Source organism: Myotis myotis, unplaced genomic scaffold (assembly GCF_014108235.1).
Source record: "Myotis myotis isolate mMyoMyo1 unplaced genomic scaffold, mMyoMyo1.p scaffold_m19_p_7, whole genome shotgun sequence".
NCBI lineage: Eukaryota > Metazoa > Chordata > Mammalia > Chiroptera > Vespertilionidae > Myotis > Myotis myotis.
In genome coordinates this window covers 108,527-130,460 of record NW_023416379.1, presented here as the reverse complement: position 1 = coordinate 130,460, position 21,934 = coordinate 108,527, and the positions used below count along the sequence as shown (strand labels likewise).

Genomic DNA, 21,934 nt, shown 5'->3' with positions numbered 1-21,934 from the left:
CGCGGTGGGGGTTGGGGGCCCCTGGGCGGGGGTCGCTGTTGGGCTCCATGGGCAGAGCCTGGGTATGTTTGTCGGGAAAGTACACACCAAGTGCTGAGCGTGGGTCCCCAAATGTTGTGTAAACAAAAAACGGTAATTATGAAACAGCTCTCACAGCAACCCGGCAGACCCATCCCTCTGTGTGGGTGCCTTTAAAAATGTACATAAAGTTCCCATTTACCTTTTTGTTTATTAAACTCTAGGGGTTTTTATCAACACCGGTCACTAGGCCACACAGCCAAGAGGTAACATAAATCTCAGATGTAAGACTTGGACTTTTTTAGCAATTTTGCTGCATGACTCTTTTATCTTAGCATCCCTTCTTCTGTTTTGATTTGTTTTCAGCCACAATGAGTCCTTTAGTGCCATTGTGGGTGTCACAAAGCCGACGGACATCAGGCTGTGAATGAAGACAGAGGCAGTTTAAACAAACCACGCTCTTTCTTTCCTCTCCGGCCATTGTCATATGAATGGGCCTTCTGCATTCGCTGCTAGGCGACCGGCTTTGCAAAGCCCTGCTCCAGTCAATGGGCTGGAGAGAAAGGGACCCCGATAAACAGCCCAAGTATTGGAGGAAAAAGGGGGAGCACACGTAGGCACATGTTTTCCACCTTCCAACCCACACATTTTCTTCATCTCAGAAGCAGGACCTACTTTCTAGCTGCATGCTTGCTGTTCCACGGTTTCCTTCCTTCTCTGCACTTTAGGTCTTAAACCCCCCCTCCCCCGCCCCTGTGCCTCCTCCCAGGGGACACAGAATGCGGACGCACTGGCTCACCATCAAGATTTGTTTTCAAAATGCTATTTTCTTTAGGAAAATGGGAACGGGGCAAGGGCTGTTTCTCAGTCATCACCACTAATAACTGATTGTGAAGTGCTTTCCACATGTGGCATCGGGCTGTCGCTAGGGAAGCAGGGGCATGGCTGGGGAGTCGGGACTTTTTAGGAACAATCACAAACTATCATTCGTTTTAGTGGCACTTGGAACTGCTCCTATGAACAGTAGTAAGTTAATCAAGGCAAGAAATGGGGCTGTTTTCAGATTCCCAAGGGCCCAGCAATTGTGTTTCTCAGTGGCTAGAACTAAGGCAGAGGCCGTCGTTGAACCCCCACAGTCTAGCAAATGGGGGAACCGGGCCCCTAATGGCGGTCACCTTTCCAAGCTGGGGCTGAGCCAGACCCGGCTGCACCCTGCGCAGGGCAGCCAGAAGGCCGCTTCATGTTCTCGCTTGTTATTCATCCACTCACTGGTCATGGGGGCTGCTTTGGTAACTGCAGGACCAGCTCCAACTGGTCCTCTCCTGTGTCTAACCAAGCCCAGAAACAAACTACCCCCCCCCCCGCCCCCCCAAGGAACCGTTAAGAACCCGAGGCCTGGGTTCTGAACACCAGAACCCTCTCAGAGCCGAGGTCCACTGTCCAGGAAGACGGGGCCGGAACCCTTAAGCCTTGCCCCAAGCCCTGCATCCAGGAAACAGATTTGAGCCTGGCCTCCTGTTTCCTCGAAAACAGAGCAGCAAGCCTGCTGGGTAACACCTTCGACTGTTATCTAAACTATACAGCGGTAGAGAAGTCTGCCTGCTCTTGTATTTTTGGAAAGTGTGCCCTAGGATTAATATGTCTTCCTTACATGCTTGAGAGAATTCACTGGTGAGTCCAAATGTGTCTGGAGTGTTCTTTGTGGAAAGTTTTTACTTGCAAATTCCATATAATAAATAAGGATAGCATTTAAGGAATATAGGGTTACTTGGATTTTTTATTTCTTCTTTGGTCAGGTTTGGTCATTGGTAAGGTTCAAGGAATTTCTCCGTCTCAACTTTAGTTGCTCCAATAGTCTCCTGCTTACCCTCAGGACAGGGAAAGCCAACGCCAATTTCCAAGGTGAGCCTGGGTAGTCTGTCATCTGTGCTTTGATCCCCATCAGTACAGCTGCAGGTTTATCAGTTTCACTGCTCTTATCAAAAGACCAGCCTTCTGTGTCATGGATGTTCGCTGCTGACCTGGGCAGAACATCAGGGCAGTCCTTGGGCTCATCCCATGGTTCCTTCCTTTCAAGAATCTGCATCCTTCACTCCCTGTTGTCTCCCAGCTGAAAATAGTAAACTCATATACTTTGTCTAGTTTTCTAGTGGTTTAGAGTGGAAGAACGAGTTCTGTAGGAATTATTCCTTCATGGGCAGAAGCCGAAACAGACTTTCAGCTGCACCCTCACTCAGTCCTCTTAACTATTAGAGCAGTTAAGTTTGGCGTTCAAGTAATGAAAAGACATTGTCTCCTAGAGCTTATAGCATTAGGGCAGTGGTTCTCAACCTTCCTAATGCCGCGACCCTTTAATACAGTTTCTCATGTTGTGGTGACCCCCAATTTCATTGTTACAAATTGAACATCATTAAAGCATAGTGACTAATCACAAAAACAATATGTAATGATATATGTGTTTTCCAATGGTCTTAGGCGACCCCTGTGAAAGGGTTGTTTCACCTCCAAAGGGGTCGCGACCCACAGGTTGAGAACCGCTGCCTTAGGGGGTAGCGTGATCTTAGTAAATTTTAGTTCCGCCTCATCATCAGGGCACAGGAGGTGCGCTCCCTCTGCTCTACACTTGTGGCTTGTGGGTTCAGGCTTTGCCCACTCCCGCCCACCATGCCTGCACCGCCTAGAAGCCACAGCCAGACACGGGATGGCTCTCAGAGGAAGAGGACATGTTCTCTCTATATGACACTTTTTATCAGCAGTAAAACACTTGTCATGTTTGACCTGAATCAACCATGTAGAAGTCAGTATGTTTTTATGTGCCTTTTTTCTCTCCCAATTTTCAGATGGTGAGCTAGTATTTAAATAAAATCTAGGGCCCATGTGGTTGCTGCATTCAAAGAACTTCACTTCATGATTAAAATAAATTTAAAGCTAATTCCAAATAAGCCTTGAAGGCTATGTAAAAGGTCAGCTGGTTACCTAGAGAAACCTGTCCTGCATCCCACCCTTTCCCCAGGTCCCCTCATCTCTCCATGTTCCAACTTCTCCCTATTGTCAACCTACAGTTTTCCTTTCCTTTCTTGTCTCCCCTATTTTCCTCTTTTACATAAATTCTTTATCTCCTGTTTTAGGTTCTCTCCCCACTGGTAAAGCTGCTGTGTACAACAGGGCACACGAAAGTGTCTGTATGTGTCGTAAAATATGTGAATAATCACGCGTAATTTTTTTTCTTCTGTTACACTGATTTCTATGTGCACCTTTTCTGTTAGTGTCCCAGGAAAGAGATCTGCAAGCAATGTTTGGGTTTTCCTTTTCTTCACTGTAGTGTATTATAGCATTATAACAAATTAAAAAGCCTTTAGAAAGTAACAATTGTTCCACTTACAACCACTTGTACTAGTTACCCAGTTCGTTAAACTTACATTTACAATGTTTTCCTTTTCTCAGAGTAACATACTTACAAATTTCAAAATTCAAATAGTATTTCTAGATTTCTAACAAAAAATAGCAACTTCCCACACCACACATTCCCACCCCAAATTCCTTCCTTAACTATGAAGTTTCTGATGTGATGTCTTTCTTTTCCAGTTGTGGGGATTGCCTGTGGACATCCTGACCTAGCAGATGAGGGCCTAACGCGCCGCGCCCGCGCCCCCCCCCCCCCCCCCCCGCCCCCGCCCCCGCAACTTTTCCTAGACACTGTTAGGTCAAAGGAAAATCACTTTCTCCACCGTCTAAGTTCTTCTGGCTGAGCTAAGAGTCAAATTCTCGTGAGGCAGATTAATACGCAGAGCGGATGATGTGGGGATGCCATAAGAATAGGAGACCCAAAGGTGCATTGGGTAGTTGAGGTTTATTTGCCATTTTGAACAAAGGAGGAGGCAGGGGTGTGGGATTTCAAAGGGGAAGCTGGTCATTCACCGGTAAACACATTCTTTATTGGGGTGCTGTTCTGCTCTGAGCAGGTTTTTCTACCTGGATCCCTTCAGGCAGCGAAGGGGAGGACCAGAAGTTCTTTCTGGGTCTTTTGCTCCTTAATAAATGGCTTAAAATCAACATCCCAGGAAGCATATTTTGGGGTGGGAAAACGTTGGTCCCCCTCAACACACGTTTATGAATACAGATAAAATCACCTCCCATTTCTCAAAAAATGGTTATAGCATCCTTTCGATTAACTTACCATTCGCTATTTACCTTATTAAATAGTGTAATCATTACAGATAACTGAGACCTATTTATGTGTCTATTACTTTTTGTCACCAAACTCTACAGATCTTTTGAAATATTCAAACACATCAAGTATTTGCCGGGTCACACTTTTCCTGGAGTCATGTCTCCAGGGCCTCCTGCTCCCATCTAGATGGTCCTCAGCCTGCATCCTGGGACCCTGCTGCTCCCCCATCGGTTCCTGCTCTCCAGGCCCCAGAGAGTCCTTTCTTGACTTCTTCATTTTGGAGCATGTCCTCCAGCATGTCTCTGGAATGAAGTATGTGGTGGGTAATATTTTTGAGCTGCATGCCTTGAAAACATCTTTATTCTCGCTCCCACTTAACTAAGTCTCATTGAGAGTAGAATTCCATGTTAAAATTAATTTCTTCAGAATTTTGAAGAAAATGCCTCATTGAATTTCAGCTTCCTGAGAGTCTATGGAGAATTTCCGTGCCTTTCTGATTTCCAGTGCCTTAAGTGCGGCCCTTTTATTTCTTGTATGGAAGCTTTCTAGGTCTGACATTGTGTGATGATGTGCCCTGGTGTGGACTTTTTCAGGTTTGTTGTGCTGGGCATTTGGTTTGACCTTTCTACATAAGAACATGTCTTTACATCTGGCAAGTTTTCTTGAATTATTTCATAAGTAATTTCCTCATTTTCTCTGTTCTCTTTCCTGTAATTGCTATTTTCAGATGTTGAACTTCTTAATCTTGTAATTTTCTTATGTTTTCTCTTTTCCCATGTCTTTTTCTTTTTGTTTTACCGTCTAACATATATCAATTTTATCTTATTTTTATCAACTTTTGCACTTAAGTTATATCTTCCTGAATTTTCAAGAGCTCTTATTTTCTGAATGCTTTTATATATCTTTACTTACTGATGTAATATTATCTTCAGAGACTGTAGATAATTAAGTTTTCCATGACATTTTTTCTTCCAGTTTTTTTTTTTTATTTCCCCCTGTCTTCCTGGAATGTCTGTTGACCTTTGGTCATCTGTGTATATTGAGGAGGGAGGCAGAAAGGTTTGGAAGCTCTGCAAAGTGGATGAGGACTGCCCAATGGCAGGACTCACTTAGCAATGAGAGGGGCGTTGGGCACCTGCCTCCCTTGCCTCCACTGTCCATGAGTTCAAACCTCCTGCCTGAAGTCTGGATCCTCCCTCACATCACCGAGTCCCTGCTTCCATCTCTTTCCTAGGTTTGCTCTGTCTGTCCAGAAGTCCTCTTCTCATCCTGTCTCCGATCCCATCCTTCCTCCTGGCTCAGTTCACACGTCATTTCCTTACCACCTTCTTCATCACACTTTACAGGCCTTATTCTAGGCTTCGCTTGTTTTCTAAACTTAATATTTGTCTCCCCAACCACCCTGTGCGCTCCGTAGGACTAGAGACCATCTCACACACTTCTTGGTGTAACCCTAGGCACCCAACCAGTAATAAGTGTGGCGCACGATTTGATTTTACTTAGAAAAAAATATATCAACAGGAAATGAAAACCTGGTATGCCAAATGGAGAGGTCTCTTCCCAAATCGCTTCATGCCTGCATGTGGCGTCACTTCCATTCGCTAGTTCCTTGAGTGCTGCACCTGCGAGTGCTTTGGACTCCGCAGGAGCAACGTCCCACGGGTTCCTGCTCCCTGGGGCTCGCGTTCCTGACGCGGCGCACGAGCGTGGGTTTGGGATGCACCCTCACTTGGTGCTATTGATAGCTGGTTTGTCAAAATCAATGAGACTGGTTTCCAGGCTATTTTTCTGCCATCACGCTTGGCTGCCAGGATGTTCTCTTGGCTGTAGGCAAGTGGGTGGCGTTGCAGGCGGAGGAGGGGGGCTGTGCACAGTGCGAAGGCTGCCCCGCCTCGGAGCCCCAGGGAGCTCGTCCCGAAGGTGAAATGAGGCCGAGACGTGGCCTTGGAGTCCACACTCGGTCCCTCGAGACCACGCGCTGCAGGACCAGGGTCCCGCTCACCTCGGCGCCCGCCCCAGTCACGGAGCCCCCAACCCGCGCCGGGAGCTGTCACAGCGCGGCCCGCGCGGGGACCCACAGCCCTGCTCCACGCGCGGCCCGGGAGCGCCGCGGATAGCCAGGACCCCAGACGCCGCTCTCCGCCGCGCCGCGCGGTCTCCCGGGCAACTGGGGCGGCGCCTGCGCACCTCGCTTCCCCGGCGCCTCGGCCCCGCCCCGCGCCCGGGCGGTCCCTGGAGCGGAAGTCTCCGAGCGGAAGCGGAAGTGCGCGAGCGGCCGCGGCGGGATCGCGGCTTCGCTGGCCGGTCTCCGGCTGAGCTGGCGCGTCTCTAGGTAGGGCCGGGCCTGCGGCGCCCTCGCCGTGCGGCGTCCACGGTTCTGCACCGTGGCGGCCGCCCCTTCCGTGAGCCCGGCGGCGGGCCCAGGCCGGGTCCAAGTTCCCGCGGCCCCGCCGTTCCCCTCCCGGGCCCGCCGTCCGTCGCCTACCCGCCCCCCGCCCCCCGCCCCCGCCGCCGTGCTCCGGCCCCTCGGGCGACCGGTGCCGGTGTCCTCGCGGCCCGGCTGTCGCGTCACCCTCTGCGCCGCCGCCGCCGGTGCACCTCCCCCGTCGGGCCCGAGCCTCCGCCCTCCGGCCCTGGACCCTCGGGTACCGAAGGGTGACGGCTCGCCGCCCAGGAACGTGCGCGAGGGCGGCGTCTGCGTCGTCCGGGAGGGGTTTTGGGCCGCGTTTGGATAGTCGGTGTGGGGGTGGGAGGGAAGGGGAGCCATCCCGCCCCGCGGAGGAGAGAGTGGGTGTCAGGTTGAGGCTGGACACTCAGGAAGACGTGGTGGTCGCGGGTAGAACCGGGAAAAACCGGGGGTGGGGGCTGGAGGCGAGGGGCCCCCGGAGAGGGCGTGCAGAGCTCTAGGCTCACCCCGCGGTTTCCCTAGCAGCGGTGCGGAGATTGTATGGCTGTCAGCTTCCTTTTTTAAAAGTTTTCCTGCCCTTTTGCTTCTCCCAGGCCAGCGTCCCCATTCCTCGGGCCGGGTGTGCCTCCTCGCGTGCCCGTCCACACTTCTCTCCTGCGGGCTTAGAGCGCGTTGTTAGAACTGACAGCCAGTCCGCAGATCGTAAGCCAGAGCCTGCGGAAGTCTCCGATGAATCAGTGTTTTAGCTTTCGCTCCTGAATGTAAAATTCATAGTGGATTCTTATCCTGAAATCGGGATAAACGAGGCCTCCGTGTTGACGGGTCTGCACACATGTTCCTCTTCTGTGACAGTGGTTGTGGTTCATTGGCCCTTGAGGGGGATTGGGGAACTCAGGTGGGGGCCCCCAGGGGCCCAAATCTGGGTTGCCCTCCCTCTTGATCATTCTGTCAGGGCCCCAGGGACTGGGAGAACCTTCTGGAAGGACAGATCTCTGGACTGACATGCAAAGTGTTAGGTGTTAGAGTCCTGGTGAAAGGAATGCAGACTCAGAGGCAGGTGGGTTCCAGTCCAGCTTCACCGTTACTGCCTGTGACACTGCTGGCCCGGCCAGCTCTTCCTGCCTTTGCGGGCAGAAGTGCCTTTTCCGAGAGTCTGCACAATACTGGTAAGTGCCAGAGGGACTACAGGGGGTGTTTGCTATGGGGCTTTCTGATTGTAGAAAGTAGCCCTGTTCTTTGCAGAAAATTCATAGAACAAAGAAACATTTTAAGTGTACGATTTTACGCGTCTTGACATATGTACACACACACCTGTGCTTCTTCTTCTTGAACGACTCAGCCTTTGCTTCCCTCTTAAAGATCCAGATCTGAGGCAGGGACTCTCCGGTTCACTGCCTTGTCCGCAGCTGCCAGCACAGGGCCCAGAGCACAGTAAGCCCGAGCTGAATGCACACTGAGCACGTGCGGGAATATGGACCCCATGCCTTTGGTTCATCTGGGGGACCATATGGTCTCTCTACCCTCCCTAGTCTTTTGCAGTAGGAAGTAGGACTCTGTACCCTCTAGTCTTGGGGTTCTTCCAAAATGGGGAGGCTGTGGGATACCGGCAGCCAGTCCACCAGCATCCACAATAGCCCCTCATCTGCCTCAGTCTCGCTGGCCTCCATCCCTTCTCCACGACAGGCAGGGCAGTGTTTCTGAGATGCAGGTGCTTTCCCCTCAGGTGAAGTGTAAGCGCCTGTGTGGTCTGCGCCCCTTTGCTCTTGGCCCTGCGCACTCAGCCTCAGCTCACTCCCGTTCCCTTAAACAGAGCTTCTAGCCACACTTAGCTTTTGGGTTTGAGGAAAACACATAAAGTTGCAGGTTAAACTATTTAATAGAACAGATATTTTAAGCACCTTAGAAACACCCATCTATATAATAAAAGCCTAAGCAACCGTTATGACCAGTCGATTGCTCAACCAGTTGACCAGTTGCTATGATGCACACAGACCACCAGGGGGCAGACGCTCAACGCAGGAGCTGCCCCCTGGTGGTCAGTGCGCTCCCACAGCAGGAGCACTCCTCTGCTCAGCCAGAAGCCAAGCTCATGACTAGCAAGTGCAGCTGTGGTAGCAGGAGCCTCTCCCGCCTCCATGGCAGCGCCACTGAGCGGCAGCAATGGCAAGCACAGCGGGCCGGCCGGGATGAGCAGGAGCGGGGAGGTGCCGCGCCCTAGCTTGGGCTCCTCCCTGGCCGCTGTCACTTCGGGCACTGCTACAGCCCTCGGATCGACCAAAACCAGCAGTCTGACAACCCCCAAGGGGTCCCAGATTTCGAGAAAGAGCAGACCAGGCTGAGGGACCCTACCACTGCATGAATCCGTGCACTGGGCCTCTAGTTTAATAATAAAAAAGACACCTTATGGACTTTAAAGAATTTATCCCTCACCACTCTTGCTTCAGGCCTCGCCTGCTCTCCTGTCTCCATCTGGACACTCAGGATGGCCATCGTGGGTCCCGGACCTGTCCTGGGTCTTCCTACTGCGTGTTCCCCCCATTCACATGCTTTGCCCTTCTCTGCCCTACAGTTAAGTCAAGTGCTTGTTGCCTGTTGGACATTTTCCTGCTAGAGTGTAAGCCACTGGAGGGCAGGGCTGTCTGTCTAGCTCAGGGGTGGGCAAACTTTTTGACTCGAGGGCCACAATGGGTTCTTAAACTGGACTCAGAAGAAGAAGCTGCGGCCGTGTTTCCCGACGTTGCCATGTTAACACTGCTGCTGGTGAAGGAGCGGAGGGGAGAGCAAGAGAACCCTCCGCTCTTTCGGCTCTGCGGGCTGGATAGAACAGCCGAACGGGCCGGATCCGGCCCGCGGGCTGTAGTTTGCCCACGGCTGGTCTAGCTCCTTGCTCCGTGTCTGCTGTCACGTTTGCTGAAAAGCTGCTCAGTGACTGAGTAAACCAGATTTATGTTCAGATAACTGCCCTAGTGGTGGTGAGGACAGCTGAGTGCTAACGAGGTACAACTACAGACTGACAGCCTGTTGGAGAAGAATTACCAGGATGTGCTTTTCCTTCGCCTCAGCAGTTTCACATCTAAGATTCATCCCAAGGAAATGAGATTTTTATACATGGATGTGACTCACATTCTTATTTATGGCTTGCAATATAGGAGATGGCATAAATGTCCAGCAGTAGGGTTGAGAACTCACTCACACCATACTGTGCACCCATTAAAAATTACACCATAACAGGTCAACCTTCTGACTTGGCAACATGTATCACCTAATAAATTAAGACACAAAATAGGTTATAGAGAAGTATGATCCCAATTTTTAGAAATATATACTCTAAAATGTTTATTGTCCTTATTTTTGGAAGATGAGGCTATGAGTGGTTTTTTTCTTTGTTCTATGAGTTTCTGCAAAGAACATGGCTACTTTATTTCTCACGGCTACTTTTTCAGAAAAAAATTTTTTTCCAATATTAAAAAGTAATCTAGCTTATAAAAATCATAAGTATAATACACCCTCATATTTATATGGCTTTATTTTAAGATAATTTAAGAATTTTGGACTGGGCAGATTTTACTAAACCCGGAGGCAGCTAATGAGAAATGTTTAATGAATAAATTTATAATCTAAATGAAATCACATCACACCAGTTTATGAAGTCGGTCTTGTAGAGCTCACTTTGCAGATAAGAAGAATGAAGCATATAGAATAAGGTAACTTGCTCAGAGTTTCATTGCAAGGAAGTGGAGGTTGGGCTTAGTGTGGTTTTATTACAGAGCTTTTCCTTCTGCCGTCAGTACTGCCCAGCGTCTGCCCCGTCTTCCAGGATACAGTGTGCAGGGCTCTGCCACCAGCTTCTGAGCGTCTGCGTCTTCTTTGCACCAGTCTGACTCTTGGCACCAGTGGTTATGGCAGCTGTGGGAGGTCTTCCAGGGCATCCGAGTCTGGACATGTACCTGGGCATAGCCAAGTACATTGTGGTAACTTCAGGCTTCCCATTTCTTGTGTACGCTTCTTACTCTGACAATTAAAAAAGTAAGGAAGACTTTATTCCAGACTTGCCATAGGAGGTAGAGCAACTTCAAATAGGGCAGAGCATCTGCCAACAGGCAGAGTGAGGGATCAACAAGAATCGGGCAGGGGATTCTCTCTCTACACTGACTCAGTAGGATTCTTGAGTCAACTGGACTGGGCAGGGCCAGCAGGAAGCCTAAGGTTGTGCCTTGTGGAGAAGAGGGCCCTGGGGAGCCTGCTTGACGTTGGTCCAGGAGAGTGTCTATCAGTGCCCAGTGAGCCTGTGGACAGCCCTCAGACAGGTGGAGACCACCTGAGTGGCAGCTGCCCTTAGCTTACTTGCTCATCTGGTTGTCTGTGGATCCATAAATACTCAGAAGACATCGAGCCAACACTGTCCCACAAGCTGCCCTGGGACAATCCTCCTGGAACCCTCAATCCCTGTTCACACCCTTCTGTGTACGGATTCCCCATCAATTGCTTTTATTTTGGTGGGGTGAACGGGGAGGAAAGCGAAGAAAGCAGACTGTAGATGCCCCACATCAGCCCTGGGGGGCTTCCCTAGGTGGACCAAGGCCCAGCCAGCATGTGGTCATTGAAGACGCAGAAACGAAGCAGGGAACGAAAGGACTGATTCATCCTAGTCATCCAGGGCCACTGATGAACATCCACCTGGCACCAGGGTGTACCTCTGGCTTTCCTCTTCACTCCTGATCACAGACCAGACACTGGTGTTGCTTGTTTGTAGATTTTGGGCTTGTGGAGACAAATTACTTAATAAAGATAAGTGCAAGGTTATGGTTCGATTGCTCTGTAGAACATGAACCTGCTTTGTCTCCAAATTGAAAGGCTTGATTTAGTCAACTCCAGCTCTTCCGATGCCCTCTGCACGGTGGGGCTCTGACACAAGGGGGTTGGGGGTGGGGGGCAGAGGGGAAACACTGTCCATGTCTTAAGGGGCTACAACCACTGGGACTGGCTGTCCTGCAGATGCTGCTCTGCGCATGGGATGTGTCCAATGGCTGGCTCTGAGTCCATTTGTCCCTATGTCCGGATTGACCCCGGACCTGTCGGTGCAGGTTGGGCTGATATGTTTTTGCTGAGGCACGCTTCTCTTCATTTCTCTGTTTGCTGAAAGATTGTGAATGAAGGAGCTTCTGGACTTGTCTTCTGTCCACTTCTTCATTTACTGCAACCCAGTACCTGGGATTGGTCTGGCTGTCAGGACAATGAGGCTGTTCCTGGCGGTGAGGCCGCCTCTGGGGTGGCTCCCTGTGTGCCTGTGGCTGCTTTTCTGTGAGATGTCCGGCACTGGTGCTGCTTGAGGACATGGGCCTACTGGTTACTCTCCCTCTGCCCACACTTGGTGATTCCTGACCTCTCTTTACACACCTGCCCTTTGATGCCTTCATTTATTCACTCACAAATACTGGCCCTCGCACGGCAGACACTGCTGGTGCCGGGTGTGACATTGACGTGTGCCCTGGAGGGGCCCACATGGAGAGATCTGTCTCCCAGGCTGTGTTTTGGGCAATATGATTCCTACCGAAGGAGACATAACTTCTGTTTTCCTTCTTGGCAGTGAAAATTTTCTTATAGTTTACAGGTAGAATAAATTAAATTATATATACATGTATGTATTTAAATAATCTTTAATGGTAGAGAATGAAAAACACCTCAGTATTACTCTTACCAATTTAAAAACAAAAAAAATGTTAAAAAGGTAATGGCCACAAAATAATCTTTTTTAAAAATATTTTTTAATTCTCACCAGAGGATATGTTTTTTATTGATTTTAGAGAAGAAGGGAGAGAGAGAAAGAAATACCCATTGGTTACCTCCTATACACCTCAACCAGGGATTGAACTCGCAACCTGGTGTGTGCCCGGCCGAGGAATCAAACCTGCAACCTTTTGATGTATGGGGCTACGCTCCAACTACTCAAGCCACCCTGCGGCCAGGGCCACAGAATTATCTCTTTAGCATTTCATTTCCCACCACTCTGCCTGTGTTGACAGGTGGTGGTGTGGTGTGTGACATATTGAGCTGAAAATGGAAGGCCCCTCTGCTGTCACAGGTTCCCAGATCTTTGTGTCTCCGAATTTTTCTTTGCAAATGCCACACAAGAGCACATTGTAAGGTAACATTCCTGAGGTAGTTTGTGATTCAAAATGGGAGAGATTGGCAGTGTGAAAAACAGGAAAAAACTGTGTGTGTTTAATTAAAATAGTGAGCTTTTCATTGCTGGGGTGAGAAAAGAGGAAAAACATTTGAATGAAATCAAAGCAGAGCTGAGCCCGACTCTGTAAAATAAAGAGGAGAGTGTTTTGGAAACTCAGTGTTGTCACTTGCAGTTTTAGTAGAAAAATGCTTGAAACAAAAATCCTTTTTGTTGGTGAGGGAAGGCAGCCAGCCCAAGCATGGTGGGCAGCTGCACAGATGGGGGCCCTGCCTGTGGGAGCTGGGGTGAGGGAAGGGTCTGCTGCGCTCCTGGCTGCTGGCGGGCCTCAGGAGGGGGGTCGGCAGCACCCAGCCTGGAGCCTGGTGAAAGAATGGAAACCTGGTCACACTCACAGTTTGTAATTTACTTTTGCTTCCTCATTGTCAACAAACCTGACAAGCCTGCTCTTTTCAAAGCTAGGCATAGAATAATGGCCTGGAATTTGAGAAGTCTTAACACCCTTTCCAGACTTGTACCTAGCTATCGCCGGGGTGTAAGAAGAAAACCCCTCTGCTTCAGAAATATGTTGTAACCTTCCTAGATGTGGGATCCATGCCCGGAGGTCCGAACTGCAACCGCCTTCTCGTTGCGATAATGACCAAAAGTTGCATTACTTGATAATGCTCCCAAGATAAATATGCCTGTTTGTCTAGCAAGAGCTCTCCAGTGGTCTTGGTGTGTGGATGCATGTGTTCCATTATATTTAATAACTTAATGAGCAAGACCTCTACATTTCAACATAAATGTGTGTTATAGCCATTCAGTTTTTATGTATTTCTCACTTAATGGCTATTAAACAGATAACTTCAGCTTCTGATGGGGCCACTGCCCACCAACAGGCAGTTCTCAAACCATCATCAGTGCCCGTGCTTCTTCCCTGATAATTGACTTACCTGCAGCGTCTTCATTTGTGATGTCAGTGTCAGGTGGAGATGGAGGTGTACGGGGCGTGCGCAGCTGTGCGGTGGGAGCGAGCGCCCTGTGAGGAGCCATCGCGCCGGGTGGGGTGCAGCCAGTGGTGGCCGCTGTGCTCAGTCCTAAGCCCGGAGAGGCTCGCTTGTCCTGTGTTGCTTTTGCATAATGAGGATTTTTGTTTTGTTTTATCAAAGGACACTCAGCCCTGATGACTTACAGAAAACCAAAGTGAAAAAAGCAGGCCATTAAGATAAAGATGTCATCATGGAGTTTTTCTGACCTCAAGTCATGCCTTATATTACGTCTTTTTTAATAGAAGGGCAGCTTAGGACACAATGCTCTGCTTGTTGTTGTTTTAGACTTTGAATTCTAACTCTTTGAACTAACTGCATTGTATGTTTTCACATTTTAGAAAGGGCAGTTTTCCATTCAGACTTATTCACCATCTCAGATGTTAGACACATTTTGCCTTAGTGAACATTTAAAAAATATATTTTTTTATTGATTTTAGAGAGAGAAAGGGAGAGGGATAGAAACATTGATGAGAGAGAAACATAGATCGGCTGCCTCCTGCACGCCGCCTACAGGAGACCGAGCCCACAACCCAGGCATGTGCCTTGACCAGGAGTTGAACTGTGACCTCCTGGCCCCTGGGCCAGTGCTCAACCACTGAGCCACATCAGCTGGGCCATAGTGAACTTTTATGTACTGTATTTGTTTACTTGAGGTTGGAGGAGGCTGACTTAACTTACATGTGGATTTCTGACTGCAGGTGGGCAGTGCCCCTGACACCAGTGTTGTTCAGGGCCAGCTAGTTCTCTTTTCAACACCTTTATTGAGGTGTAATTGACATACAGGAAACTGCACAGGCTGAGTTTACAGGTAACACGTGTTTACCCATGATATCATCACTACAATCAAGGTAATGAATGGAACCATCACCCCAAAAGTCCCCTTCGTAAATCCCGCCCTCTAACTTGCCCCGACCCAGATGCTCTCTGCCACTTCAAATGAGCTCAGCTCTCAGTGAACCAAAAATTTATATTCAAATGGAATCATAGTGTGTACTTTTTTTTTTTTTTTAATCTGGCTTCTTTCAACTCAGCAAAATTATTTTGAGAAATAGCCATTTTTGTTTTTAGGTTTTCAGAGTTAACTTCTATTTGGGTTCCTAGATGGAAAATATTACTTTTTTGAAAACTGTTAGCCTGTTTTGAATCCATTTGAGAAATCTCTTGAATAATAGTCTTAGCTAAAATCTTAAAAAGAAGCTACACTATGTTATCTTTGAAAAGTCCAACTCAAGTAATTTACACTTAGCTAAAGTTCCTCACGTGTTTTTATGGAAAACTTTAGGCTCCTGATAGAGAATGGCTATTCACCATTGTCTGTGTGGGCTTTGTAAGGTGCCATAATAACTGGTTTCCTTTCCTTTCCTTTCCAGATCCTTCTGGGAGGTCAGTCATGGGTGTGAGAGGCTTGCAGGGGTTTGTGGCAAGCAGCTGCCCACATGTATGTACAACAGTGAATTTCAAAGAGCTGGCCGAGCAGCACCAAAGCAAGCATCCCGGATGCACGCCCACCATCGTGGTGGACGCCATGTGCTGTCTCAGGTACTGGTACACCCCTGAGTCATGGGTTTGCGGTGGCCAGTGGAAGGAATACTTTTCTGTCCTGCGAGATTTTGTGAGAACTTTTACAGACGTTGGCATCAAGTTGGTATTCTTCTTTGATGGTATGGTGGAGAAGGAGAAGAGAGATGTGTGGGTGAAACGGAGACTCAAGAACAACAGGGAGATTGCCAGGATTTTCCATTATATCAAGACGCACAGGGAACAGCCCAGCAGGAGCATGTTCTTCATCCCCTCGGGGCTGGCCATCTTCACGCGGTTTGCTCTGAAGACGCTGGGTCAGGAAACCCTGTGCTCCTTACAGGAGGCTGACTATGAGGTGGCTTCTTACGGCCTCCAGAACAACTGTCTAGGGATCCTCGGAGAAGACACCGACTACTTAATTTATGACTCCTGTCCCTACTTTTCCATCAGTGAGCTCTGCCTGGACAGCCTCAGCACTGTCATGCTCTGTAGGGAGAAGCTCTGTGCGAGTCTGGGCCTCTGCCTGGCAGACCTTCCCCTTCTGGCCTGCCTGCTGGGCAACGACGTCGTCCCGGAAGGCATGTTTGAAACCTTTCGGTACAAGTGCTTGTCCTTCTATACCTCTGTGAAAGAGAACTGTGACAGGAGAGGCAACGTCATCTTAGCTGTAGCAGACCACATAGCTAAAGTCCTTCGCTTATATCAAGGTGAGAAAAAGCTGGAAGAGATGTTACCTTTGGGACCAAACAAAGCTCTTTTTTATAAGGGGATGGCATCATATCTTTTACCAGGACAGAAATCTCCATGGATTTCCCCAAAAGCCAAAGCTATAACAACTTTGGACAAGCAGATTATATCCGTGAGTTCAGACCCTGAATCCAAGCAAGGAAGTCCTGAGAGTTCAGACCCTGAATCCAAGCAAGGAAGTCCTGAGAGTACAGATTCTGGATCCAAGCAAGGAAGTCCTGAGAGTACAGATTCTGGATCCAAGCAAGGAAGTCCTGTGTGTACAGACCCTGAATCTAAGCAAGAAAGTCCCATGTGTACAGACCCTGAGTCTAAGCAGGAAGATCCCATGTGTACAGACCCTGAATCCAAGCAGGAAGTTCCCATGTGTACAGACCCTGAATTCAAGGAGGAAGACCCCATGAATATGGAGCCTGAAATCAAGCGACAAGTAACCATGGTTTCAGACACCGAAATCTTAAAGGTAGGTAGATAAGCCCACCATTATCTATGACGGCCTGATGGAAACGCATCCATCAAGGCACTCGTCAGTGAATATTGACCACCTGCAGTAGGTAAGGTGCTGTGGGGACGCAGAATAGGACCCAGGAGTTGAGTTAGGAAGTATGACATAAGCCCTGAAAACTCACATTGTAAACCATATTTTTTTTTTTAAAATATATTTTATTGATTTTTTTTACAGAGAGGAAGGGAGAGAGATAGAGAGTTAGAAATATCGATGAGAGAGAAACATCGATCAGCTGCCTCCTGCACACCTCCCACTGGGGATGTGCCCGCAACCCAGGTACATGCCCCTGACCGGAATCGAACCTGGGACCCTTCAGTCCACAAGCCGACGCTCTATCTACTGAGCCAAACCGGTTTTGGCTGTAAACCATATTTGACATTGTCACATGACTGTTCCAGAAGAGGGCTCTGAAGGAGAGAGATCCCTGTGGGCTAAAGGATAGAGAGAAGCTCCCAGAAGAGGTAGAAGTGGACCCAGACCTCAGTGGAGCTGATGTGCTTCAAGCAGGCACATAGGGAAATGGGTCACTTCTGATGATCTTCAGTTGGCTAGAGTATCAAGTCGTAGCTCTTTAAAATACTTTTTTTTAAAAATCTTAAAGCTGCTAGCCTGTCCTCTGTTGTGATTTAAAGACATTTTAGTGGGGGCTGGCATGAGGTAAAAGGGATTAAAGTGGGGGAAAGGAGGGCATATGTAATACTTTGAACAGTAAAGGTAAAATTTTTAAAAAGACATTTTAACAATGAAATGGACATTTTTTGTAGTCTGTCTAGCCTTATAACAACAGTTGACATTCACTGAGCACACAGGATGTGTCAGCCAGGTGCGTTTCCTGTGTTACCTCAATCCTCAGTAGTTTCGTGAGGTTGCCACTTTTTTTTTAAATTTTGTTTTATTGCTTAGATAGGTTGCCACTTTTATTAAACCTATTTTATATATGAAGAAAGTGAGGAATAAAGAGATTAAGACTTAAGTCTGCATTAATGAATCAACATAACTAGTGTGTATAAGCAGTGAGACAATCGGATTCACCAAGTTTTTGATATTCCAAGTTATCCTGCTGCCACATTTTAAGTGCCGTTAGCTATAGACTATTTAGACTTAAATTCTGGGTAGTAATGTAGATGAATTTTTTCTTGCAGTAATAAGAATGTTCTTCACAGGAAAATACAACTTATATGTAGATTTATAGCTCTTCTGAGTTTAGTTCTTATTTGATCAGAAAGTAGAATCATTTAAATCATCCATCTCTTCACCTGCCTTCAGATTACTGAGCAAAGGAATGAATGTGACCAGCATCTCAGCCCAAGGAGTTTATAGTTTAGTGGGGAGATCACAGGGTCAGTGTGAGGCGAGCCCCGTGAGGAGGGGAGCAGAGGTTTGTTTATGGAGAGGGGCTGGTGAAGTGGGCGCTGGGAGCTCAGGTGCAGGTGGGAGAGGGTGGAGCATTCCTGGGAGCACTGCAGCTGTGCACTGGGACTGGTGATGGCAGGTTCTCTGAGGCCGGAACTGTGTGTGGGTGAAAGGGGTTGAGGCCTTTACTGTAAAGGGGCCTTGACTGTTAGTGGGAAGAACTTGCTTGGAGGAGGGCAGGGGTTGTCCTGCTTGCGGATGATGGTGGTTGAGATAGGTCGGGCACAGCCTTGTCCACCATCCTTACTCTCAGGCGGACAGAGGAAGAGGACCACGCTGCAGAGTCAGCGAGTCTGGCAGGTGCTTGGGGCTGGAGAACAGGGAGCAAGAAAGCTCTCAGCCAGAAGCCCAGAAGACAGGAAACACAGATGCCAGTTTGAGCCTGGGGGACAGTTATTCCTTGCTGTGTGCCTTAAAACACTGGTGTGTGACATAAAGGTGCTGACTTTTTCTGTTTGAACGTCCTTGTGTTTGCAAGGAGAATTCCACTGTGTCTAAACTTTGAGCAGGTTGCTAGAGCCCAGCACGTGCAGGCGGAGAGCTACCTGGTGTACAACATCATGGCCAGTGGGGAGATCGAGTGCAGCAACACCTTGGAGGATGCCCTGGACCAGGCCCTGCCCAGCCAGGCCTTCGTCTACCGCCCGGTGCGGCAGCGTGTGTACTCCCTCCTGCTGGCGGGTGGCCATGGTGAGTCCTCATGACCATGCAGGGCACAGGCGGTTTCTGACACTGGCCACTGAAGACACAGATGCAATTAAACGGGGTTTGTTCCTTGGTGGGGGCTGTGGTGGGATACCACCGACATCCACTTAAAGTGAGGTGGAGGCCATAGGCCTCTGAGTCTACTCAGCCAGCAGTTGCCCACAGTCATTAAAAAAGAGCATTGTGCCCTAGCCGGTTTGGCTCAGTGGATAGAGCATCGGCCTGAGGACTGAAAGGTCCCAGGTTCAATTCCGGTCAAGGGCATGCACCTTGGTTGCGGGCACATCTCCAGTAGGAGGTGTGCAGGAGGCAGTTGATCGATGTTTCTCTCTCATCAATGTTTCTAACTCTCTGTCCATCTCCCTTCCTCTGTAAAAAAAAAAGCATTGTTTCTATGAAATGTTACCTGTTTATGCCTTAGAGGACTGTGCTTTTTCGAATGTGAAAACCCTTTCCTCTGCAGAGAATAGCTGTTTATTATTAGGAGACAGTGTCTACTTACTGTCCCTCAAAATGAGATTTTCATAAAATAATTATATAAAACCTAGTACATCATATATTAAAATATAAACAAAATTTTCCTTTAGGGTATTTGATCTAAGTTTATGTGTCTCCCCATCTTTTTGTCCATTGCGCAATAGCAGCGAGTATAGGGAGAGGACATGAGTGGCCAGGGCAGTAACCTGGGATACCTTCAGTACCGAGGAGTCCATCAGGCCCCAAACCCTCTCTGAGGAATGGTTTCGGGGAGTGAAGGGAGGAGAAGAGCACTTCTAGAGATGCGTGGTGCTTAATGCAGTGGTGCTGTCGCCTCAGTCACCTGAGAGAGGCCGACTGCACCATCCTATCTGACGTGAGGTGATGAGAAAGAAGCTGATTTAAAAACAGAAACAAAAGAACCTATGTAATAAGCTTTGGGGACAAATATTGTTTAATTTGTTTTCTTATATGGGTCTTTCTGAACATGAATGATTACACATTGATGATTTAAAAAGATTTTCATCATGAAAAGAATTTACATTATAGAATAATGTTTGCCTCAAATTATTTTTAGGGTACAGTTGGCCCTTGAACAAAACAATGCAAGGGTCAGTTAGGGGTGTCAACCCCACACTGAGTCAGAAATTCACCTACAACTACATTTGGCCTGCATCCTCAGATTCCTTGAAAAATGGGGGTTTGAACTGCCTGGGTCCACTTACTAAAACTGTATGTACCAGTATGTTATAGTTGGATACATGGCATTTGGATGGCTAGACAGCGCTATGGCCAAATGTGGGAAGAACCTGCAGTCACTCCCCGCTTGGCCCCCCTGGCTTCTGCCATTCTTTCCGGATTCTAACCCTGTCTCTGAGTTTTATCTCCCCACTGAGCACCTTAGCGACGTCACTGAGGAGGTAGGAGAAGCTGCTCCTCCGCATCGCGGTGGCTCACGGTGTTGGCGCAGAGCCCAGGCGAGCAGCAGCCCCTGACGGGATTGGCTCTCCTGTTGCTGGGCACCCTCTCTGCTCCCAGGGGGCTGGGCAGGGCTGCCAGTCTTATGGGCACTCAGCCCTGTGGTACATAGTGTCCAGCAGGCGTGGCACCTTTGCAAAGTACCTGCAGGCCATTCACGCATTGAAATCCTAGATACTGACCTAAAAGGTAACTTTAAAAATAGTAATACATAAAAAAGAATGGAAAGTTATGCTGTTTTTTTAAGGACCATGAGCACACACACACACACACCATTGTAGATTAAACAGCAGTATAAAAACATTACAGAATGCCAAAACCGGTTTGGCTCAGTGGATAGAGCGTCGGCCTGCAGACTGAAAGGTCCCAGGTTCGATTCCGGTCAAGGGCATGTACCTGGGTTGCGGGCATATCCCCAGTGGGAGATGTGCAGGAGGCAGCTGATCGATGTTTCTCTCTCATCGATGTTTCTAACTCTCTATCTCTCTCCCTTCCTCTCTGTAAAAAATCAATAAAATATATTTTTAAAAAAAAAATTACAGAACTACAAGGACATATGCATATGTTTTTAATTTTATTGTGGACAGTATTACAGGTGTCTCCCATTTTCTCTCGTTTGCCCCGCCCCACCCCAGGCCTTTCCCATGCTGTTGTCTGTGTCCTTGGGTTATACAGATCTGTTCTGTGGTTAATCTCTTCCTGTCCCCTCCCCTCAAACCCTCCCTCCGAGATCTGTTATTCTGTTCCAGGCATCCATACCTCTGGACCTATTTTGTTTGTCAGGTTTTTTCTTGTTGTTTTCTTTAGAATCCACTTATAAGTGAGATCATGTGATACTTCTCTTTCTCTGACTGGCTTATTTCGCTTAGCATAATACTCTCCAGGTCCCTCCATGCTGTCTCTAAGGGTAAGAAATCCTTTTTTATAGCTGCATAGTATTTCATGGTATAAATGTACCACAGCTTTTTTACCCACTCATCTAATGATAGGCACTCGGGCTGTTTCCAGATCTTGGCTACTGTAAATAATGCTGCTATGAACATAGGGATGCATATATTCTTTTTGATTGGTGTTTCGGGTTTCTTAGGATATAGTTCCAGAAGTGGGATCACTTGGTCAAACAGAAGATCCATTTTTTAAAATATATTTTATTGATTTTCTACAGAGAGGAAGGGAGAAGGATAGAGAGTTAGAAGCATCGATGAGAGGGAAACATCGATCAGCTGCCTCCTGCACACCCCCTAGTGGGGATGTGCCCGCAACCAAGGTACATGCCCTGGACTGGGATCCAACCTGGGACCCTTTAGTCCGCAGGCCGACGCTCTATCCACTGAGCCAAGCTGGTTAGGGCCAGAAGATCCATTTTTTAATTTTGATGTAAGTCCATACTGTTTTCCACAGTGGCTGCACCAGTCTGCCTTCCCACCAGCAGTGCACGAGGTTCCCACCAGCACTTGTTGTTTGTTGATTTATTGATAGTAGCCATTCTGACAGGTGTGAGGTGATACTTCCTAGGACAAATATATTTTTAAAAAACCTAGAAGATGGTTACAAACTTGACAATCCCAAAAATTGAGAGGTTGAAGTCCACATTGCTTCTTGCTCTCCTTTGCCCCATATGCCCCATATGTGCCCCCAGACCCAGATTGGGAGGGAGTCGGTGCTGGGTGGAGGGAGGGGCACGTGACCTGACAGGTTTCTGAGGGGAGAGGTGGAGTGTGCACAGTCACCCATGCTGCTCCCAGGGAGACATGTCTTGGCTGCGCATGGGTTT

General features: G+C 48.2%; 1 protein-coding gene across 15 annotated transcripts in view; it reads left to right on the top strand.

The window, feature by feature from the left end:
• The first annotated feature begins 6,435 nt into the window (after positions 1–6,435).
• FAM120B (family with sequence similarity 120B) overlaps positions 6,436–21,934 on the top strand; it is a 47,695-nt gene continuing 32,196 nt past the window's right edge. For 10 of the 15 annotated variants that reach the window (XR_004968767.1, XR_004968768.1, XM_036316786.1 and 7 more), the window contains exons 1-4: positions 6,446–6,521; positions 7,190–7,762; positions 15,182–16,542; positions 18,510–18,690. Coding sequence is in view for 13 of the 15 variants with exons in the window: in XM_036316786.1 (XP_036172679.1) it covers positions 7,636–7,762; positions 15,182–16,542; positions 18,510–18,690 (1,669 nt within the window). In the remaining 2 variants the exon portion in view is untranslated. Of the gene's footprint in view, positions 6,522–7,115; positions 7,763–14,363; positions 14,660–15,181; positions 16,543–18,478; positions 18,691–21,934 lie in introns of those variants that run through there. The other 5 variants (XM_036316780.1, XM_036316779.1, XM_036316787.1 and 2 more) reach the window with 5 other exon arrangements.